At 45.1% G+C, this 18,063-nt stretch overlaps 1 protein-coding gene across 3 annotated transcripts in view; it reads right to left on the bottom strand.

Annotated features, from left to right (window-relative positions):
- The window catches only part of TMEM50B (transmembrane protein 50B), a 33,592-nt gene extending 16,631 nt beyond the window's left edge, over positions 1-16,961 (bottom strand). Inside the window, exons 1-5 of one of the 3 annotated variants that reach the window (XM_050786006.1) lie at positions 16,788-16,934; positions 9,817-9,964; positions 7,432-7,571; positions 5,335-5,447; positions 3,655-3,722 (exon numbers count right to left, since the gene is read on the bottom strand). In XM_050786006.1, coding sequence (XP_050641963.1) covers positions 3,655-3,722; positions 5,335-5,447; positions 7,432-7,530 — 280 coding nt within the window. In that variant the 5' untranslated portion in view covers positions 7,531-7,571; positions 9,817-9,964; positions 16,788-16,934. Of the gene's footprint in view, positions 1-3,654; positions 3,723-5,334; positions 5,448-7,431; positions 7,572-9,816; positions 9,965-16,787 lie in introns of all 3 variants that reach the window. The other 2 variants (XM_050786004.1, XM_050786003.1) reach the window with 2 other exon arrangements.
- Between the last annotated feature and the right edge of the window lie 1,102 nt (positions 16,962-18,063).

Below are 18,063 nucleotides of genomic sequence, written 5' to 3'. Positions count from 1 at the left end.
TTTTTGAGACGGAGTCTCACGCTGTTGCCCAGGCTGGAGTGCAGTGGCGCGATCTCGGCTCACTGCAAGCTCCGCCTCCCGGGTTCCCGCCATTCTCCTGCCTCAGCCTCCTGAGTAGCTAGGACTACAGGCGCCCGCCACCGCGCCCGGCTAATTTTTTGTATTTTTAGTAGAGACGGGGTTTCACTGTGGTCTCGATCTCCTGACCTTGTGATCCGCCCGCCTCGGCCTCCCAAAGTGCTGGGATTACAGGCTTGAGCCACCGCGCCCGGCCACATTAAACTTTCTAATAGAATTAAACAAGAAAAAAGTTTCTCTTGAAAAATAAGTACGTCTGACGGCATATTAACAAAAAGAGAAAAAAAAGAAAAAGAAGTATGCTTTTGTTTAGCAAAAAAATAAAACTATAATATTTTCTCGTTTGCTCTGGCTACAAGGAAGCTCTGAGCTAAGGTTCATGACAATTAAAAGCATCCATCTTGTCCCAGGTTCTAAGTACAACGATCATTTTTCTACCTAGTTCTGGTTCCTTTTTATGGTTTTATTTACCTGTTTCATTTATAGTATATTTATTATTTTGATACTTTCCTATTAATTCCTCTGGGAACTAAATAGAGATGGTTTACAAATAAACCACTTAAGGAGTACAAAAGCTAAAGAGTAGCAACACCTGGGCATGACTCTAAGACAGTTTGTCCTTAATTTCTGAAGCACTAGACAGAAACTGCACTATATGCACAATATATAAACTGCACTGTCAATTTTAACAGAATAGGGAATACCACAGAATAATCACTTAGTGAGGGTAAAAACGATAGGCCTGGGAACCAGACAGACCAAAGACAAATACAGGTTCCACTTTTAAGTTAAAAAACTTTGGATAAGTTACAATGAAACTTCCTATAAAAAACGGGTAATAGTGGCCAGCCACAGTGGCTTACACGGGTAATCCCAACTATTCTGGAGGCTGAAGGGGGAGGACTGCTTGAGCCCAGGAGTTCCAGGCTTTTCTGCGCTATGATCACACCACTGCACCCTAGCCTGGGTGACAGAGCAAGACCCTGTCTCAAAAAAAGATAATAGTAACATAATTCACAGCAATGTCCGTGGAATATTCTTTAAAGAAAAATGGAGTACATTATTGTATGCTCTACATACAACATCTTCACTTGCTAATATATATTATTTTTTCTTTACCTTCCCTCATTCCTGACATTACTGCTGAGGCTGACACACAGGATATGCTAAAAAGTGAGCGCAATTGCATGCACATACACACACACACTTTAAACTTAGGTTCATCTGTCATTTGTCATTATATCCTCTCGCGAATTCTCCATGGATTCCAGTAGAAGTGAGGTTATAAAATCTACATCAGCATTAAAGTATCAGGTAGAAGGCTGGGCATGCCTGTAATCCCAGCACTTTGGGAGGCCAAGGCGGGTGGATCACCTGAGGTCAGGAGTTCAAGACCAGCCTGGCCAACATGGTGAAACCCAGTTTCTACTAAAAATACAAAAATTAGCCAAGCGTGGTGGCGGGCACCTGTAATCCCAGCTACTCAAGAGGCTGAGGCAGAAGAATTGCTGGAGCCTGGGAGGCGGATGATGCAGTGAGCTGAGATTACACTACTGCACTCCAGCCTGGGTGACAGAGTAAGACTCCATCTCAAAAAAAATACATACAAAATTAAAAAAATAAGACGCCAAGTAGAAAAGCAAGCTAAGCTCTTCACAGCTGCTTTATTTGGTTTAAAAGGCTATGATACTTACCATATGATCCCATTTATATGAAAGAGCAGAAAAGGCAAAGCTACCGTCATAGAAAGTATATCAGTGGTGACCAGGAGGTGAGGGGAAGGGGATTAACTATAAAAAGGGGTATGAAGGAACTTTTTGGTGTTCTATATCATGATTGTAGTGGTAGTTACACAACTATAACTGTACACATTTGTTCAAACTCATCAAACTGTACACTTTAAATTGGTGGATTCTGGTCAGGCGTGGTGGCTCATGCCTGTAATCCCAGCACTTTGGGAAGCTGATAACTTGAGGACAGGTGGATAGCTTGAGGCCAGGAGATCAAGACCAGCCTGAACCACATGGTAAAACCCTGTCTCTACAAAAAATAAATAAATTAGCTGGGCGTGATGGCATGTCCCTATAATCACAACTGCTTGAGAAACTGAGGTGGGAGGATCACTTGAGTCCCAGGCTGTGGAGGCTGCAGTGAGCCAAGATTGTGCCACTGCACTCCAGCCTGGGGGACAGAGAGACTCTATCTCAAAAAAATTTCATAAAATAATAGTGAATTATATTATACTTAAATTATATTCAGTTAAGCTGACAAAAAGAAAAAATATACACATGGTACCAAACCAGACAAAGTGACCAAATGGTTCTAGATGGGAAACAAGTACAGCATGGTGGCTAAGAGCATGGGCTCTGGAGTGTTCAATCCTGGCTCTACCACTTACTTGCTCTGTGACTTTGGACACATTATTTAAGCCCACTGTACCTTAATTTCTTCATATTATAATGTAAATTTTTTTGTTTGTTTGTTTTTGAGACAGAGTTTCGCTCTTGTTACCCAGGCTGGAGTGCAATGAGGTGATCTTGGCTCACTGCAACCTCCGCCTCCCGGGTACAAGCGATTCTCTTGCCTCAGTCTCCCAAGTAGCTGGGACTACGGAAGTGAGTCAACATGCCTGGCTAATTTTGTATTTTTTTTTAAGTAGAGACGGGGTTTCTCCATGTTGGCGAAGCTGGTCTTAAACTCCTGACCTTAGGTGATCCACCCGTCTCAGCCTCCCGAAGTGCTGGAATTACAGGTGTGAGCTACCATGCCCGGCCGTAAATTTTTAAAAAACACAATTGGGCCAGGCACAGTGGCTCACTCCTGTAATCCTAGCACTTTGGGAGGCCAAGGTGGGCAGATCACCTGATCAACATGTAGAAACCCCATCTCTACTAAACCTACAAAACTAGGCAGGCATGGTGGCGCATGCCTGTAATCCCAGTTACTCTGGAGGCTGAGGCAGGAGAATCGCTTGAACCCAGGAGGTGGAGGTTGCGGTGAGCCAAAAACGCACCACTGCACTCCAGCCTGGGCAAGAAAAGCAAAATTCCGTCTGAAAAAAAAAAAAGGGATGATAATTCAAATGAATTCAAACTAAAAAAACTAATTTATGTGTAGACAAATAGCATCTTTCTTCTGAACAATTTTGTTGCAGTCTGTGGGTGGCTACTCAGGTGATCAGAAGTGAATGTAAAGACACTGTAGTCCTAGGTTCGATCCCCTAATGTGTTCATTATTTTCCGTTAATAATCACAGTCAGCCATCTTGTAAGTAGCATTATTGGTCAACAACTGGGATAAGAATAAATCCATCATTAGCACTGGAGTCCAAGATCCATCTGAATAGCAACATTTTTTATCTATATCATGGGCAGTGTAACATGACAAAAATAATAACTTCTAGCAATAACTTACTTTCTTAAGGATTTGAATAACACTAAAACTTGTTTCTAAAGCAAATAAAAAATATTCCATATAATCATCACCAGTCCTGAATAAAGACTCACAAGAGAGGCTTTTTTTCTGGTGACAAATTTCTATTTTGTTAACACACATTAACAGCTCAAAGTATCTTTACCTGTTCTTCCTAAACAGCCGCTTTCATAGCTATCACCTCTCACCTGAGCATTGGATACAGCATTTATCCTAGAACAGTACAAAATCATTAAATGAATTTCAGTATTTGCTGTTAAAATACTCAAATATTTATATATCACTTAGAAAACAGATTATTTCATAACTAAAATCAATATACGAATAATTTAACATCTTTTAACCTAATAAAAATGCTAGTGGATAGAAATGTTACATTAGTCTTATTTTTCATAAAGTACACCCAGAAAACACACTTATTTTAAGAGATTTCTATCACTTGTCTGCAGAGATTATACAAGAGGGGCCAGTTTTCTGGTTTCTTTGTCTATTTCACATTTATACATGAATGACTCACTGCTATCCCATTTCAAGGTTCTCATTATTATCAAGAGTTAAACAGTTTCTCCTTGTGTTAAAAGTCAAGTGATTTTCTATGATCCATTCCTTAAGCTCAGAGAAAATGTAGTTTATGTAATATGCCCACTTTATTCAGCTTCCCCTTTCATTTTTGTTAGAGCAAGGTACATTAATTAGTAGCAGGAATTTCCTTTTTTTAGCAGTCACAATGGATATAAGTAGTTCCAATTCCCATAATATAACCTTTTTAAACTCCTGGCCAGGTGTGGTGGCTTACACCTGTAATTCCAGCACTTTGAGAGGCCAAGGCGGGTGAATCACAAGGTCAGGAGTTCAATGCCAGCCTGGCCAACACAGTGAAACCACCGTCTCTACTAAAAATGCAAAATATTAGCTGGGCGTAGTAGCAGGCACCTGTAATCCCAGCTACTTGGGAGGCTGGGGCAGGAGAAGCACTTGAACCCAGGAGGCAGAGGTTGCAGTGAACTGAGATTGCGCCACTGCGGTCCAGCCCAAACAACAGAGTAAGACTCTGTCTCAAAAAAAAACAATAATAATAAAACCTCCTGACAGTATAAGGAAATGATGTAATCTTAATGTTTAATATTTTTTAATTGTTAAAAGACATCCATAAAAAGCTTCCTAGTTTTATGAAATGAGGTAACATAAACTTAAAAATAATTTAAATAAAAGCTACAAACAAATCTCTTTGAGATCAATCTTGCCTTTTCCTCAAACACTGGCAAACACAGTCAAGTAGCACATTAAAAAAATAATAATAATACTGCAAGGTAAAAGTTGAGTGTACTACAACACCTATGGACGATTCACTACTAAAAAACACAGAAATGTAACGTGTTTCATTAAATCTCAGAGGCCATGAGTTTTAAGATACACCATTAATTTTAATACTGACAAGAAATAAAAATGTTATCAATTATAATTCTAATTATACTAAATATACTAATTATATACTGACTGCAAGATGCATCCTGATATTCAGAGGTATTAAAATGCGAAAAAGTAGATCTTGGAACTGACAAAATATGTAACTGACCAGATTAAAAAATATGAGGAAAAAAAAATCACAAGATAATCGTTATAGGTGCTAAAAAGATATATGCCCAAATCCCACACTCATTCTTGGTTAAAAAAAAAAATCGTAATAAAATGGGAATTATGTATGCATCATGTTAAAAAATAATCTATCAAATAAATCAAAAAGTTATTCAAGAAAGCACTGCACATTAACAGGAAAGTATTTTTAGAAAAATCATATTGATTACAGAATTATCATCATACTTACATGAAGAAAGCCAATGTGGAAAATACACCACATGTGTGAAAGGCATGGTTCAACTGTTCTGGCTTAGGATACACCACAGCTGCATCAATCATTATCCACCAGCCTGTAAAAAACTTAAAACACAGCCCAAGTCACTGAAACACTGAAACTCTTGCTAGCATAATACCTGCTTTTTAACATTCCTTTTGTCCTACAGATCATATAAATGGGCCGGGTACAAAGGCTCACGCCTGTAATCTCAGCACTTTGGGAGGCCGAGGCAGGTGGATCACTTGAGGTCAGGAGTTCGAGACCAGCCTGGCCATCATGGTGAAACCTCACCTCTACTAAAAATACAAGGCTGGGCGTCGTGGCTCACATCTGTAATCCCAGCACTTTGGGAGGCCAACACGGGCAAATTACCTGAGGTCAGGAATTTGAGACCAGTCTGGTCAACATGGTGAAACCTTGTCTCTACTAAAAGTACAAAAATTAACTAGGCATGGTGGCAGGCACACATAATCCTGCCTACTCAGGAGGCTGAGGCAGGAGAATCGCTTGAACCCAGGAGGTGGAGGCTACAATGAGCTGAGATCACGCCACTGCACTCCAGCTTGGATGACAGAGTGAAACTCTGTCTCGAAAAAATTCAAATACAAATACAAAAATTAGCTGGGCATGGTGGCATGTGCTTCTAATCCTAGCTACTTTGGAGGCTGAGGCACAAGAACTGCTTGAACCTGGGAAGTCGGAGGCAGAGGCTGCAGTGAGCAGACTGCTTCACAATTATCGTTAGTTCTTGCTCTGCTTTATTTCATTCTATTGGACTTAAGTGTAGAACTGTACATTCAAAGAGATGAATTTTTAAAATGTAAACAAATAAAGAAATTTGCTTCCAAAAAATGCAGTGGGAGCCAGAAATGGTAGTGTAGAAAATCTGTAGTCCCAGCTACTTGGGAGACTGAAGCAGGAAGATTGCTTGAGACCATGAATCTGAAGCCGTAGCACACTACAATCATACCTGTGAATAGCCACTGTACTCCAGTGGCTGTACAACATAGCAAGACCTTGTCTCTTTTAAAAAAAAAAAAAAAAAAAAGTGCGGCCAGGGAGTGGTTGATGGAATTATACAGCAAGACAGGTCCTGATTTTGGGGTAGTGGTGTTTTTTTTTTTAAGCTGGATGATAGACACATGGGATAAAGGAGGAGACGGAACCTTTATAACATTCTGCCTACTTTTGTTTTATGCTTGTCATTTTCAATAATAAAAAGTTAAAAAAAAATGATGGAAAGAAAATTAAACAATAGTTTCCTTCACAACTGTCTTCCTCTGATATTCCCCTGGTGTTGCAGCTGGGGAAACAGAGATGGTATTTCTTCCCTAGAGCCGCTATAGGGCTTCAGTTCTTTTTTTCTTTTTTTTTTTTTGAGACGGAGTCTCGCTCTGTCGCCCAGGCTGGAGTGCAGTGGCGCGATCTCGGCTCACTGCAAGCTCCGCCTCCCGGGTTCACTCCATTCTCCTGCCTCAGCCTCCCGAGTAGCTGGGACTACAGGCGCCCACAACCGCGCCCAGCTAATTTTTTGTATTTTTAGTAGAGACGGGGTTTCACCGTGGTCTCGATCTCCTGACCTTGTGATCCGCCCGCCTCGGCCTCCCAAAGTGCTGGGATTACAGGCGTGAGCCACCGCGCCCGGCCAGGGCTTCCGTTCTAATGGAGCCTAAGGTTGTCACTATTATCTGCAGAGTACTGTCACTGTTGTCTGACCTTCAATAAGTCACAACAATAATTTTGTGTTACATTAAATCCTGAGCCTTTAAGGATCTTAAAGTACTTATATACATTGTATCACTAAGTTAAAAATGCTATTGCCTATAATAATTATATTATCACTGAAACTGAAGAAAAGATATTAAGTACACGTTTACAAAGTCAAAATGAATCCAGGGCCTACCATACTCTGCTTGGCAATAGTATCTAGAACTCTGATAATTATCTATACAAAACAGCAGTGAAATAAATAGTTCTGGAAAGCCATTCTCAGTTCAAAGGAACTGGCATTGATTTCCAGGGCAAAAGGTAAGGGATAAATGTCACCAACCTGTCTTTCTCACTTACCAATATACCTGCGACAACAGATGCCACAGCATTTCTTCTCTCGCTCCAGTCAATACACTCACATTCTGGCCAACGAAAATTGTCTAGGAAGCCTGCCATTTTTACTTCTTAAGCATAAATGTTTCATTAAATGCTGTATCCTACAAACAGAAAGACAAAAACTAATCAACCCAAGACAATGTTTTCTAAAAGTAAAATATCTTACTCCTTTACTTTACTTTAGGTCCTATTCTACTATAGTTAAGAAAAATTCAATACTTCAACAAGTACCTAATTGAGATGTATACAGGACTACGCTAGGACACAAGGGAGAGATTGCTATTTGATAAATGAGCACTGTGGTTTTAAAACATGTCTAGGAGCTAGGTGACGTGGCTCACACCTGTTATTCCAGCACTTTGGGAGGCCGAAGTGGGCAGATCACTTGAGGCCAGGAGTTTGAGACCAGCCTGGCCAATATTATGAAACCCTGTCTCTACTAAATACACGAAAAATTAACTGGGCCTGGTGGCACATGCCTGTAATTACAGCTACTTGGGAGGCTGAGGCACAAGAATTGCTTGAACCTGGAAGGAGAGATTGCAGTGCAAGATCATGCCACTGCACTCCAGCCTGGGCAACAGAGCAAGACTCTGTCACAAAAATAAATAAATAAATGAAATAAATTAAACATGTCCAAAATATTTGACACTTCTTCCATTGAGAGGTGGATTTATGTCCTACCTTTGAATTTGGGTCAACAATAAAGACTAGTTGACCAGTAGAGTAGAGGAAGTGATGCTAAGTAACTTCTGCCATGCAACTTCCAAGATCAGGTCACAGAAGGCAACGGACCATCTGCCTGGTTCTCTGGAACACTAATGCTCGGGCTACCATGCTGTAAGGAGACCATTTATAGGTGTTCTGACCCACAGTTCCAGTTGAGGTCCCAGCTAATAGCTAGTACTAACTGCCAGACATGTAAGTAAAGACACGTCTCTACTAAAAATACAAAATTAGCTGTGAGTGGTGGCGCATGCCTATAATCCCAGTTACTTGGGAGGCTGAGGCAGGAGAATCACTTGGACCCAGGAGGCGGAGGTTGCAGTGAGCTGAGATCTCGCCACTGCACTCCACCCTGGGTGATAGAGCGAGACTCTGTCTCCAAAAAAAGAAAAGAAGTTAGAAGACCAGTAAAAAAGATTCACATATAAATAACACAGGTATTTTAGAAACTACACAGGAAACAGTAGAGAAAAAAGAATCAACAAAATATTTCAAGAAAATTTCCCCAGAATAAAAGTTGTTGTATTTCCAGATTTAAAGTACCCATTGAATACTTAAGTAATGGAGTAAACCCACACTTCATTTTAAATTTCAAAACACTGAGGTCAAAGTGTAGATTCTATAAGTTTGCAGATACGAAAAAAACCAGGTCGCATACAAAGGCTTTTGGAATTCGTGTGTGTGTTTGTGTGTGTGTGTCTGAGAGAGAGAGAGAGAGAGAGAGACAGACAGAGAGAGAGACAGGGTCTCGCTCTGTCACCCAGGCTGGAGTGCAGTGGCACGATCACAGCTTACTGCAGCCTCTACCTGCTGGGCTCAAGTGATCCTCCCACTGCAGCCCCCGGAACAGCTGGGACTACAAGCACACACTACCACACCCAGCTAATTTTTTATAGAGATGGGATTTTGCCATATTGCCCAGGCTAGTCTTGAACTTCTGGACTTAAGCAATCCACCCACTGCAGCCTCCCAAAGTGCTGGGATTACAGGCGTGAGCCACCATGCCTGGCCCTCAGCTTGGAATTCTTAACAGTAAAACCACAAGCAAGATGACAATGGGGCAGTAAATTCAAAACTCTGTAGGACAATTATTTCCAACCAAAAGATTTTTACCAGTCAAAATATGAATCAAGTATGAGGATAGCATCAAAACATATTCAGAAGCATTTTGAGAGGCCAACGCAGGCCTCTCACTTGAAGCTAGGAGTTCAGGACCAGCCCGGCCAACAAGGCGAAATCCCGTCTCTATTTAAACAACAACAACAAAATATTCAGACACACAAGGTCTCCAAAAAATGTAACTATTCTTGTCAAGAAGCTACTGGAGTTTGAGCTTCAACAGGGAGAGTGAATTAATAAAAGAGAATATGGGATACAGGAAAGATCCTGCACAGAAGAACTAAAGAGAATCCAGCTGTGCCCCAGAAGCAGCAGATAATCAGGCCAGACTGCAGCAGTGTAACTCAGGAGATAACGTCCTGGCTGGTATAGCAGTTTTTTGTGGGGGATTTTGTGCCTTTATAAAAAACAATCTTTTAAAAAATCCACTGGAATATAGCAGCTTTTGAAGCTGAGGACTGAATGCTCCAAGAACTTGGCCCAGAGCCTATCTGTACTCACTGGGGCTTGGCTTGATCCTGAGCATATGCTGATGCAGTTCCTGCTCTCCTGCAAGGCGTGCAGCCTTCGTCAGCAGACGACACTCACTTCCCCCACAGAGAGGTTCTGCTTTCACCTACCCTGTTAACTACAGGTAGGCCATGGTGAGCTAAGAAGCAGAAAATGCAGAGAAGCCCACTCCTTCTGACCTTATTTTTGTTGTCTTTCCATTACGTGGTCCACTAGAACCTTCCAGATACCCTGACTGAGGTGACCCCCCTTTCCTAGGACTCATAACACAGCACATAAACTTCCTCAGAAAGGCCCCCTGTAAACAGGCAAGGGATCTGAAGTCATTCTGTTCAGCTCATCTTTTCTTGAAAACCTTCATCTAAGTGGCTATCCTTTCCTTAGTCAAGTTTGACCTTATAATTATAAAATGAGGCCAGGCATGGTGGCTCATGCCTGTTATCCCAACACTTTGGGAGGCCGAGGAAGGTGGATCACGAGGTCAGGAGTTCGAGACCACCCTGGCCAACATAGTGAAACCCCATCTCTACTAAAAATACAAAAATTAGCCGGGCATGGTGGCACACACCTGAAACCTTGGCTACTCAGGAGACTGAGGCAGGAGAATTGCTTGAACCTGGAAGGTGGAGGTTGCAGTGAGCCAAGATGGCACCACTGCACTCCACCTGGGCAACTGAGCGAAACTCGGTCTCAAAAAAAAGCTCAGACTGGGCGCGATGGCTCACACCTGTAATCCCAGCACTTTAGGAGGCCAAGACAGGCGGATCACGAGGTCAGGAGATCGAGACCATCCTGGCTAACACGGTGAAACTCCGTCTCTACTAAAAATACAAAAAAGTAGCCGGGCGAGGTGGCGGGTGCCTGTAGTCCCAGCTACTCGGGAGGCTGTGGCAGGAGAATGGTGTGAACCCAGGAGGCGGAGCTTGCAGTGAGCCGAGATTGCGCCCCTGCACTCCAGCCTGGGTGACAGAGTGAGATTCCATCTCAAAAAAAAAAAAAAAAAAAAAAGCTCCAGCATTTTCTAATAAGTATGTCTGGACTTCATCTACGCTCTCAGGGACAGAACTTTGTTATTACAGTTTATTTAATGAACAACCCACTATTAATAAAGATGCAGACAGTTTATAGCCCTCTGGGGTTTAACTGCAGAAATTAATGAGGTGTTATGATTTTATAGCCTGGTAAGAAAATCAATCCCAAAGATATTATGATTTTGTTGCCTTGTGGAACATTAACCAATTAAACTAACTTAGTCATACTATTGAGACTTTTCTTTCCCTACAAACTGCATAAATACCGATTCCTTATATCCTTTTAAAACCAGCTCTTTGGCTGGGCACGGTGGCTCACACCTGTAATCCCAGCACTTTGGGAGGCCAAGGTGGGCAGATCACCTAAGGTCAGGAGTTTGAGACCAGCCTGGCCAGCATGGTCAAAGCCCATCTATACTTAAAATACAAAAATTAGCCAGGCATGGTGGCGGGCGCCTGTAATCCTAGCTACTCAGAAGCCTGAGGCAGAACTGCTTGAGTCCGGGAGGAGGAGGTTGCAGTGAGCTGAGATCATGCCACTGCACCCCAGCCTGGGCGACAGAGCCAGACTCCAACTCAAAACAAAACAAAAACACAGCTCTCAAAACAAAAAAAAAACTCTCAATAATAGTAAAACAAAACTGAAACACACTGCTTAACTATCCGCATGAGAATTGTGTTTCTAACACTATTCATTCAAAACAAAGGTGGCTCACACCGGTAATCCCAGCACTTTGTGAGGCCGAGGCAGATGGACCACCTGAGGTCAGGAATTCAAGACCAGCCTGGCCAACCTGGAGAAACCAGGTTTCTACTAAAAATAAAAAAACTAGCCGGGTGTGGTGGTGGTCACCTGTAATCCCAGCTACTCCAGCGGCTGAGGCAGGAGAATCGCTTGAACCCAGAAGGCGAAGGCAGCAGTGAGCTAAGACTGCGCCAGTGCACTCCAGCCTGGGTAACAGAGCAAGACTCTGTCTCAAAAAAAAAAAAAAAAAAACCACTAAATACACTGTTTAGGATATAGGAGTGTGTCTGCAAATTTATGTATATATTTGTAAACATTTATGCACATATGTATAAATGTATATGTACATGAATTTATATGTTTATGAATTTATGTATACATGCATAAAGCTTATTTTAAAAAGCAAGAGAAAGATAAACACAAAAATCAGGACAGAGGCTACCTCTGGAAGAAAAAAATGCAAACATTTTGTTCCCCCACCGCCGCCACCCCCAAGACGGAGTCTTGCTCTGTCACCCAGGATGGAGTGCAGTGGCGTGATCTGGGCTCACTGCAACCTCCACCTCCCAGGTTCAAGCAATTCTCCTGCCTCAGCCCCCTGAGTAGCTGAGATTACAGGTGCCCACCACCACGACTGGCTAATTTTTATATTTTTGGTAGAGACAGGATTTCACATGTTGGCCAGGCGGGTCTCCAACACCCAGCCTTCAGTGATCTGCCTGTCTCAGCCTCCCAAGATGCTGGGACTACAGGTGTGAACCATTGCGCCTGGCCCAACATTTTGTTTCTTAATTTGGTAGTGGATACATAATGATCATTGCAATAGTATTCTTTAAATTTTACATGTTTTATATATTTTTTGTACCTGAGATAAAATTTGCAATAAAAGAAATTACTTTTGTGTGTGTGTGTGTGAGATGGAGTCTCGCTCTGTCGCCCAGGCTGGAATGCAGTGGCACCATCTCGGCTCACTGTAACCTCCACCTCCTGGTTTCAAGCAGTTCTCTGCCTCCACCTCCCGAGTAGCTGGGATTACAGGCGCCCACCACCACAACTGGCTACTTTTTTGTATTTTTAGTAGAGACGGGGTTTCACCATCTTGGCCAGGCTGGTCTTGAACTCCTGACTGTGCCCAGGAAGAAATTACTTTTAAAAAGAACAAGCAGCCGGGCGCGGTGGCTCACGCCTGTAATCCCAGCACTTTGGGAGGCCGAGACGGGCAGATCACGAGGTCAGGAGATGGAGACCATCCTCGCTAACACGGTAAAACCACATCTCTACTAAAAATACAAATAAATTAGCTGGGCATGGTAGCGGGCGCCTGTAGTCCCAGCTACTCAGGAGGCTGGGGCAGGAGAATGGCATCAACCTGGGAGGCGGAGCTTGCAGTGAGCCAAGATTGCACCACTGGACTCCAGTCTAGGCGACAGAGCGAGACTCCGTCTCAAAAAAAAAAAAAATATAAATATATATAGATATATATGGAGCCAAGGTGGGTGGATCACCTGCTGAGGTCGGGAGTTCAAGACCAGCCTGACCAACATGGAGAAACCCCGTCTCTGCTAAAAATACAAAATTAGCCGGGGTGGTGGTGCATGTCTGTAATTCCAGCTACTCGGGAGGTTGAGGCAGGAGAATTGCTTGAACCTGGGAGATGGAGGTTGCGGTGAGCCAAGATCATGCCATTGCACTCCAGCCTGGGCAACAAGAGCAAAACTCCGTCTCTAAATAAATAAAATATACGGATATTAGAAATGCATTTAATTCCAATAGATTTAGCTACTGCTTTTAAATTATAAAATCTTTAAGTTATAATGTCAGGCGTGGTGGCTCATGCCTATAATCCCACCACTTTGGGAGGCTGGAGTAGGTGGATCACGAGGTCAGGAGATCAAGACCATCCTGGCTAACATGGTGAAACCCCATCTCTACCAAAAATACAAAAAATTATCTGGGCGTGGTGGCAGGCGCCTGTAGTCCCAGGTACTCGGGAGGCTGAGGCAGGAGAATAGCGTGAACCGGGAAGGCGGAGCTTGCAGTGAGCAGAGATCGCGCCACTGCACTCCAGCCTGGGCGACAGAGCAAGACTCCGTCTCAAAAAAAAAAAAAAAAACTTTAAGTTATAAAAAGATTCCTTGTGAAATAAAATTATATCAAAGTACAATCATCTGTTTATATTATCTACCTGAAACATACCCTACAATGACAAAAAGATTTTCATAAAAGCAGGGCTTTTAATGGCTAAAACCCAGAAACAGCCAAAATGCCCATCAATAAGGAACCAAAAAATGTATATTAGGGTACATCCAAACAACAGTATACCCCACTACATTTTGAGAATGAGGCAGGTTGGCTGGGCAGGATGGCTCACACCTGTAATCCCAGCACTCTGAGAGGCTGAGGCAGGTGGATAGCTTGAGCTCAGGAATTGAAGACCAGCCTGGGCAACATGAGGAACCCATCTCTACAAAAATTACAAAAATCAGGCGTGGTGGCACTCACCTATAGTCTCAGCTACTCGGGAGGCTGAGGTGGGAGAATCGTTTGAGCCCCAAGGCTGCAGTGAGCAGTGAGGGAACCATGCACTCTACCCGGGGCAACACAGTCAGACCCGGTCTCCAAAGTGAGGGGTGGGGTTGCAGGGAAATGAGTTAGGTCTCTACATGCTTAAGAAGGAAATGTGTCCTTATATTATCATCAGCTGCCGAGCAATATTATAGTATAATATCCTCCTAGGGAATTGAATTGAGGATGTAAAGAGTGAAAAGTGAAGAAACAAGGAATCCTAACTTGACATACCTCTGCGCTGAATTTTACTTGATATTCTTCTGTCATGTTTAAATGTTTTAAACAACCTGAATGTTACTTTAACCATTTAAAAAGGAAAATGGACTAGGTACGGTGGCTCACGCCTGTAATTCCAGCACTTTGGGAAGCCGAGGCAGGTAGACCACCTGAGATCAGGAGTTCAAGCCTCTACTAAAAATACAAAAATTAGCTGGGCATGGTGGGGGGCGTCTGTAATCCCAGCTACTTGGGAGGCTGAGACGGGAGAAACGTTTCAACCTGGGAGGCGGAGGTTGCAGTGAGCCACGATTGTGCCACTGCACTCCAGCCTGGGTGACGAGCTAAACTCTGCCTCAAAAAAATATATACATATAAATAAGTTAAAAACAAACTTTAGGCTGGGCACGGTGACTTACGCCTGTAATCCCAGCACTTTGGGAGGCCGAGGCGGGTGGATCATGAGGTCAGGAGATCGAGACCATCCTGGCTAACACGGTGAAACCTCGTATCTACTAAAAATACAAAAAATTAGCCTGACGTGGTGGTTGGTGCCTGTAGTCCCAGCTACTTGGGAGGCTGAGGCAGGAGAATGGCGTGAACCCAGGAGGCGGAGCTTGCAGTGAGCCGAGACTGCGCCACTGCACTCCAGCCTGGGCGACAGAGTGAGACTCCGTCTCAAAAAATAAACAAATAATAATAAACTTTAAAAGGCCAGGCGTGGTGCCCACGCCTGTAATCCCAGCATGTGGAGAGACCGAGGCGAGCAGATCACTTGAGGTCAGGAGTTCAAGACCAGCCTGGCCAACATGGTGAAACTCCCTCCCTTCTAAGAGTATAAAAATTAGCCGGACATGGGGGCAGGCGCCTGTGATCCCAGCTAGTCGGGAGGCTGAGACTGTAAAATCCCTTTAACCCTAGAGGCATGGGTTGCAGTGAGCAAAGATCGCGCCACTGCACTCCAGCCTAGGCGACAGCAACAGTACTTGCAGCCTGGTCAACGAGTGAGACCCTGTCTCCAAAAAAAAAAAAAAAAAAAAAAAAAAAAGGAAAATGAGGATAAAATAAGATAAATTCTTTACCTTGGCCCCCAGAAGTGAATTCAGAATTCAGAAAAGACTAGCCAGTGTAAAGCCGCCATAACCCTAGTTGACAGAGAGGAGGGATTGGGGTGGCGAGTGGGGAGGCTGTGTCTCTGGAAGAAGAAATTTACGTCCCCACCTCAGTCTGATTAAACCTGCTTTTCCAGCGCGATCAATATTCAAGGTAACTTTCGGTTTGCCTTTCAAGAAAGAAGTCTTGCACCACTATCCTCAGTTTAAAAAAAAATGTTTAATGTTTGCTCTACGTTTGAAATGCATGCAGGTTTAAAAGACGAGAAGAGACAAAATGATGAAAAAGTGTGACCGGCCTGAGAGTTCAGAGCCTCTGGAAGTGTCAAGGGATCCACAGTGCAGGTAGGATGAAGAGTCTGAGAGGGGAGGTGGGATCCTCCGAAAAGAGAAAGTCTGGTCTTGGAGCGCGACGATGCAGATGCCACTTCCCTCCCATCCCGTCCCATCAGAGGCCTCCACTCCCTGCCCCTCCGCACCCCCCGACCCAGGCACGCGCAGCGGGGAGCAGCCTAGCCCAGGCCGTCTCACTGCTTTGGTTTTGAAAGGTTACATATTTATTTTAGAATTTCAGCACCTTCTAACGTACTGTTTTAAGTACCTTTAACCAGCTTATCGGCCTACAACCGAAACGGTCCTACCCGCGACTACCACTGCTCCAGTGACAATGCTCTGCTGCTACTTATTTAACGGGGCCCAAGGCTTACAATTCTCGAAAGAATGTTGTTCCCCTTCCCTTTCCCTTCCCGCCTCTGTACTTGACTCTGGTTAAGTATGAAATCAGAAAAGTGCAGAAAACACGGGCAGCTTCCTAGCAATGGTTCGGGGCAAACGAGAGGGGCGAAGAAGGGCTAGAGCTCCCCCAGGCCCCTCGCTCCGGCCCTGGGAGGGCGTTGCGGCCGCAGCAGGGCGTCCCGAAAACCGTCGCCTCCTTGCCCGCCGCCCGAGAAGGTGAAAGGCACGAGATGGAACCTCTCCAGCCCTCCCCAGGAACGCAACCTGACGGCGCGACAGAGCGGCAGGGAGGCCTCTCCGGGCTGCTTGCGGGTCGCCGCGGCGCCACGGTCACGGCCGGCCCGAAGGGAAGCGGGCAGGGGCAAGAAGGGGCGGCGGGGGTTCCGCGGGCCCGAGTCTGCAGGCCGGCGCCGAGCACAGGGAAAACCTGGCTGGGCGGCGCCACAGCCCCCCGAAGGCCGGGTCGGGCCCGACTAGGGCGCCTCCTTACGCGCGGGCGGCGGGCGCGAACCCCCTAGGGTTGCCTGGCGCCGGAGACCCGCAGACAGGACTCACCCAGCTTCCTCAAACGCTCACGCCGACTTCAGGCGCGCGCGCAGAAAGGACACTGCTGCGCCACAGCCCGGCCGGCGTCCACCGGCTCCACCTCAGCCCCGGGAGCCGGGAGCTGTAGGCCGGCGCGAGGCTAGGGCGCCCCTGAGGCGGGGCGAGGCGCCGTGCGCACTGCAGCGACCAATCGGAGCGCAGCAAGTGGCCGGCGGGGGGCGGGGCGGGACGCGAGGGGGCGGGGAGAGGGCGTTGGCTGGGCGCAGCTGGACGCCGGGCGCTGCTCAGCGACCAATCCGCGTGCAGCAAGTGGCCGGCCGGGGGCAGGGCGAGCTCCCAGCCGTGGGGTGGGGACCGCTGCTCTGCTGGGCTCCCGGAGCCGGGGTCCAGACCCAACTACCTACGGTTGGGGACAGAGTAAGACAGGCGTCTCCTATCCCCTGCGGGTGGGCGACCGCCGCCGGGTTCCCACTGCTGCGTTTCTGCACGCAGACTTGAAGTGTAGTACCGTGAGATCACGTGCGGACGGAACTCGAGACTCGGGGGACCAGGGTCTCCCTTCGCCTATGGCCGATCAGCCTTGTCTGCGAGCTGCCCAGAGTAGGGAAGGTGCTTCGGGAGGGTTCTCGAAGGGAACGGAGGGTCTTTAGAGATGCCTTTTTCTAATCCCCTCAATTCAGAAATTGAGCCCCAGAAAGTTGAAGTTAGTCAACCAGGGCTACTCAGCGACTTCTGGTTACCCGAGGTGATCCTCACAATACAACTAGTCTTCTGATTTTGTTCGGCGCTTTCCCGTCTATTCACGCAGATTTTTGTCTTTTTTTTTTTTTTTTTTTTGTCTTTCTTATAGTCAGATATCTTTTTGTTTGTTTGTTTGTTTTTCTTATAGTCAGGTATCTTTCAGCCTCTTGGATTTTCAACATAACTTTAACAGCCTTTGGAAGCCCCGTCTGAATTTCCTACAGAAATGCGTATAACCATTTAGTTGTTTGGGGAAAAGTTGACCTTTGTTTTTCGGGTGCTTTGTTTGTTTGTTTTGAGACAGGGTCTTGCTGTGTTGTCCAGGCTGGAGTGTAGTGGTGTGATCTTGGCTCACTGCACCCTCTTATCTCCCACGTTCAATCGATCCTTCCACTTCCGCCTTCCCAGTAACTGGGATTACAGGTGCACGCCACCATGCTTGGCTAATTTTTGTATTTTTAGTAGAGACGGGATTTCACCAGGCTGATCTCGAACTCCTGACTTCAGGTGATCCACCCTCCTTCGCCTCCCAAAATGCTGGGGT

The sequence above is a fragment of the Macaca thibetana genome, chromosome 3 (genome assembly GCF_024542745.1).
Source record: "Macaca thibetana thibetana isolate TM-01 chromosome 3, ASM2454274v1, whole genome shotgun sequence".
Taxonomy (NCBI): Eukaryota; Metazoa; Chordata; class Mammalia; order Primates; family Cercopithecidae; genus Macaca; species Macaca thibetana.
The sequence above is the reverse complement of the archived record's forward strand: the minus strand, read 5'-3'. Positions and strand labels throughout refer to the sequence as shown.